Source organism: Chrysoperla carnea, chromosome 1 (genome assembly GCF_905475395.1).
Source record: "Chrysoperla carnea chromosome 1, inChrCarn1.1, whole genome shotgun sequence".
In the NCBI taxonomy this organism is placed as follows: Eukaryota; Metazoa; Arthropoda; class Insecta; order Neuroptera; family Chrysopidae; genus Chrysoperla; species Chrysoperla carnea.
This window is the reverse complement of record NC_058337.1, coordinates 123,966,793-123,971,810: the sequence shown is the minus strand read 5'-3', so window position 1 is coordinate 123,971,810 and position 5,018 is coordinate 123,966,793. Positions and strand designations below refer to the sequence as shown.

At 27.7% G+C, this 5,018-nt stretch overlaps 1 protein-coding gene across 1 annotated transcript; it reads left to right on the top strand.

Moving 5' to 3' along the window:
* The first annotated feature begins 756 nt into the window (after positions 1 to 756).
* LOC123298446 (coiled-coil-helix-coiled-coil-helix domain-containing protein 7) lies at positions 757 to 2,098 on the top strand. Its single transcript, XM_044880449.1, has 3 exons — positions 757 to 921; positions 1,017 to 1,115; positions 1,961 to 2,098. The coding sequence occupies exons 1-3, from the start codon at positions 871 to 873 to the stop codon at positions 2,072 to 2,074; spliced, it is 264 nt and encodes an 87-aa protein (XP_044736384.1). The 5' UTR covers positions 757 to 870; the 3' UTR covers positions 2,075 to 2,098.
* Positions 2,099 to 5,018: the final 2,920 nt, after the last annotated feature.

Here is a 5,018-nt window from a genome sequence, read left to right as displayed (position 1 = left end):
TTAGACACGAACAATTGTTATTCAAATGATAGCGATACTAAATTATTAATACTACTAACAAAATAAATTTTGTCTAAAAAGTTGAAAGTGATAACAATATATTTGCTTGCGGTTTTTGTGCTTGTGGCTTTAGCAATATCAATCTACTTCCTATTTTATAGCTTTATCATCTACTTCCTATGTCTTCTTTACTTCCTTATCTTGAAAGTTTTTTTCCTATAAGCCTATATTGTGTCTTATATACACGACTATGTGTAAACACATAGAGATAATAATACTTAAATGCCATAGAGCTGTAGAGTTGAATGATGATTTTTTTATACTTACTAGTCCAAGGGAGCTTCCCCCTTCGATCTGAATTTACATTTTATTATAATTTAACCAACAAGGATGTGTTTATATGCAAAAATACTATTGAATTTATGAAATTTTTGTGCCAAAATTTCTGCTTAGCCCCTCTCTAGACCATGAATTCCTGTTTTGACTTCCCCTTGGACCAAAAGTTGGGCAAGTCCATGATTACAAACATTCCAAGAAAGTCTTTATCACGTGTACAAATAATCTAATTAAGAAATACGATTTTACAATACTATATTATGTACAGTGATAATTTATATTGGTTATGAGAAAATAAGTAAATTTCAATTTTTGTTTTGTATATTCATTTTTTTCTCATTTCCTTTCTGGATAATAATTGAAAATTATTGTACTAAAAAATGAATTGTTTAGATTACATAAATTATCTCTCAACAATTAACCGATGGGGTTTTCGTAACTCAAACAAGCATAACTATTTGACAAAAGTTGGACATATTTATATGAGAAAATTAAATATTTTAATTTTGTGATTTGAAATTTGGAATAAAGTATATGGAAATGCCTATGAAAAGAAATCAAGAAGAGGCAAATCCTTGTTCGAAGGTAATTTTAATAAATTTAAGACATTTAAGTTATAGGTTAGGAATAAATATAATATAAATTTATTTTGTAAAATTATATTTTTTAATTTTATTTAGGAACAAGCTATGTCATATAAATGTTTAAATGACAACAATTTCGATCGAGAAAAATGCGAAGTGTTTTTTGTCAATTACAACAATTGCAAAGAATTCTGGGTAATGGTTTTTGTTTATTATTTGAATATACAGAGTGTTTATGAAAATATTGATCCTCTTAGTTTATTTAAATATTAGCTCAAAAATACTAAGTTTTTGAAATAGTTGCAATGAATATCGGATACAAATAATTTTCATTAAATGTGTAAATCGATTCGCGACTTCAAGAAATATCTCCATATTTAAATCAATAGGGAGCAGCTCAGTATTTTAGAATCACGAATAGTACAGAGACTATATCAGTAAAGATATATTCTCTGAATAGTAGGAACATGGAGACTCACAAGGAGATTCAACTCCATTTAACCAAATATCTGCCAAAAAAATGACGTTGGAAGTGTTCCTTTTGCCCCAGGTAGTGGAACGCGCGCCGCGCGAGTTGAAAATATGACGCATTTATGTAATGTTTCGTTCGTATATGATCGTATTTGTTTCGTGCTATGCACATCGGTGCAAAAGGAACACTAGTAACAAATTTGGTCAATTCTCCCGTTTGAGCTGAATCTCCTTGTCTAGAAAGATGATGTTATTTTAAAATTTAAACTTTTAGAAGCGTATTAGTAGCTTTCTTGAAATCTAACTAGAAATTAAGACTACATTAGCTTTTCTTTGGAGAAATAATTTATGGTAAAAATGTATATCACTTATGCGCCCAAACTAGGATGATGTAGATATTTCTATGAACCTTATTTATTATGATATCCTCTGAAAAATTAACGCATAGAATTGTGTTAGGCCGTTAGCGTTATGATTTTTTCTAACATTTTCAGCTTTTCGAAAATTTGCAATCTTATCTGTTTGATGCTGATTTCATAACTTTAAAATAAAAAATAATTTTTTTATAGAATAAAATACGATTAAGTCGTAAACGAAAAGGAATTATACCAAATATGCCACCATTAAGTGAACGAGCAAAAATTAAGGAAGAATTTTTTGAAAATTTAAATAAAAATAAATAATTATACGTTTGAATTTGTGATGCTGTAAATAAAAAATTTAGTTTAAATAAAACAAGTTGTTTAAAATTTTATTTGTTCAATTTTATTCAAATAATAAGACTATATATATCAATTAAAATATACTAAAAACATTTTTTATTATTATTTTTTTTTGTATATAAATTTTAAATTAAATACAAAAAATATTTCAGGCTATTTTTTTTTTTTTTAATTTATTTATAAATACACAATTTATTTTTTATTAAATAAATTACTAATTTTTTAAGCGAACTGTTGTTGTATAATTAAATATATAATATTTTTTAAATTAATTTTGAACATAATTACCGTAAACAAAATATATTATGCTAATCGACAAAAATATAAAACATAAATGAAATATCAACTTTTGATTGGTTAGAAATTACTCACATTATTTAAACTGTGAAGGCCCAAAATGGTATCATCCATTTTGTTTCCTTTGGATCAAAATAATATTCTTTTATTTGATTAGAAAGTAGAGTCTACTTTTTTCAGCTAGGTGGAACGCTAATTTAACGCTTAAAGCAAGCGTCTCTTGAGGTTACATGGAACCCCAATTTAACGCTCAAAGCCAGCGTCAAGCGTCATCATGAGGTTACATCTAAAAATTTGTAGAATTTGATAATAATGTGGATGAGAGTAGTTGGAGAAAATTATTTTCGCTAGACCGTAAAAGTTGATATAACATTGTTTTAAAGTTTATTGTCTCATTTTCTGTATAAATACACAAATTTTTTAAATAATCAATGAGATCCTTAAGAGTACTTAGATCGGAGTGCCTTTTTTTGGGCATTTATAGACATTCAGTGGTAATCACAGAGTTCGACGAGATTTAACACTCTTTAGAATTAAATTTTAGTGAAGATCTTACACGGTCAGTATTTGCAAATATTGACGGTTCGATTCTCCGCTTAAAATTTTATAGGTTTTGGTATGATTACTGATCGTGTAAGTTTTGGCACTTCAGTACGTCAATAGTTACTATTTGTTTTAACAGCTTGGGCTTAAGATTAAAAATAATGAAGCAAAAATTAAATACTGATCGTGTAAGATCGTGTTGGTTGCTTACGACGATCTCTGATAGTTCTATACCTCAGTGGACTTTCAAAAATGCCAAAATATAGCACCCTGTACTCATAATTGAATGGGATAAATTCAAATTATTTAGAGTTTGTTCAATAATAAAAATATTTTATTTTTAAGCATATTAAGTAGAAAATTTGTACTGAATGAAAGAGCCATTTCTAAAACTGCTTTCAATATCAATGACTCACTTCTAGTTGGTAGGTATTATTAAAAAATCTAAATCTAGAATCCCTCGGCTCTGGGGCAGGGTGATGTAAATCTCGGCTGTTTTCTATGCTTTTTAATAAAATACACCACAAATTGCAATATTTTGGGTGTTGGTCATATTTGCGTTATATTTATTCAATTATCTTCTTCCAAAATGCGAAAGAAAAGTGGATATTCATAAATTTTAAGCTTAATTACAATTTTTCCTGATGCCGTGAAAGAAAACACCGCGTTTTCGAGAATTTTCCCAATTCAAAAACCGTCAGGGATCAGGGACTTTAATTACTTTGATTTACGATAATTTTTGAAGTAAATTACGGGAGAAAAAAGTTTTTCGTACCTTAGCTTACCTTACTAATTAGTAATTATCTTTTAGTTTTACAAAGAACTTACACATACGAATAGTAGCCCTAAACATCTGACAAAAATTGCTGTATCAAACATTCGCCTTATTTTATCAAACTTCGCCGAATGCCGTCAAAGCTCTTGCACACAGAAAATGTTTACTTAATTAGAAAATGCTCTAATTTTTAATATAAGTTCAGTTTCGTCATAGCTATTGAGAGTTGATTTGCATTTCTAAGCAAAGAAGCATAAATTAATAAATTTAATGAAACAGTGGATAGATATGTTTGACGTGGATAAATACCATATGAAGGACTAAGGTTCATAACGACCGTTTTTTGTTTTATTATATCCCTATATTGGTCTTGTTTGGTTGTCTTTTTTAGAACAGTTATTTCGTAGTTTATACTAAGAACAGCTACGTAAAATTTTATTTCATTCTGAGCAAGAAAACTGGTAATACCTTTACAATAGACTTAAAAGGGACGTTATCAACTTTAGTCCTTTCAAAATATATTTTTTGGCAATAAAATACAGAACTTCTAAGAGTGATTATTAATAAAAATTTACTGAACAAAAATTTTATATATATATATTTAAAATTATGGAGATAAAAATGGGAGTTTATTAAAAATAGGCGTGTTCTAGAATTCCATTTTTATCAATCCAAGATTTTCAGTTCGCTAGAATTATTGTATTAATATACACATTTTTTTTTATATTATAAATATACAAATTTTTATAATTGGCTTTTGTGATTTCATTGACTAAGATTATGTTCCATTTAATAACAATATACTAACATTTAAATTTTCCACATTCCTATTGAACCAAAAAAAGGAGCTGAGGAAAAATGTGCACAAATTTTGTCTATGAACAAACTTTATACTTTTTAATTCCAGCAAAAAATCCATGTTAATACTAACCCATACAATGATTTAATATAATTGGAAAGAAAAATTATCTACCCATGACAAAAATATTTCATAAACTTTGTCGATTTAAATTTTATTTTAAATTCATTTTATATACAGTCAACTCTCGATAATTCGACACTCAATAGCCCAGAGAAAAAAATTTCTAACTACCAAGAGTTCAAAATAACAGGAGTATAACTAACCGAATGCGAACTGCAAATTCACTTCTTATCTCATTTATGTAAACAATCGATAGGTCTGTATATGTACGTAAACTATGGAGGGTAGAGGTAAGGAGGATCATCTTAAATATTCGTCAAAGTAAAAAAATGTCCAGCTGAAAACATCAAATAACAGTTCTAAAATTG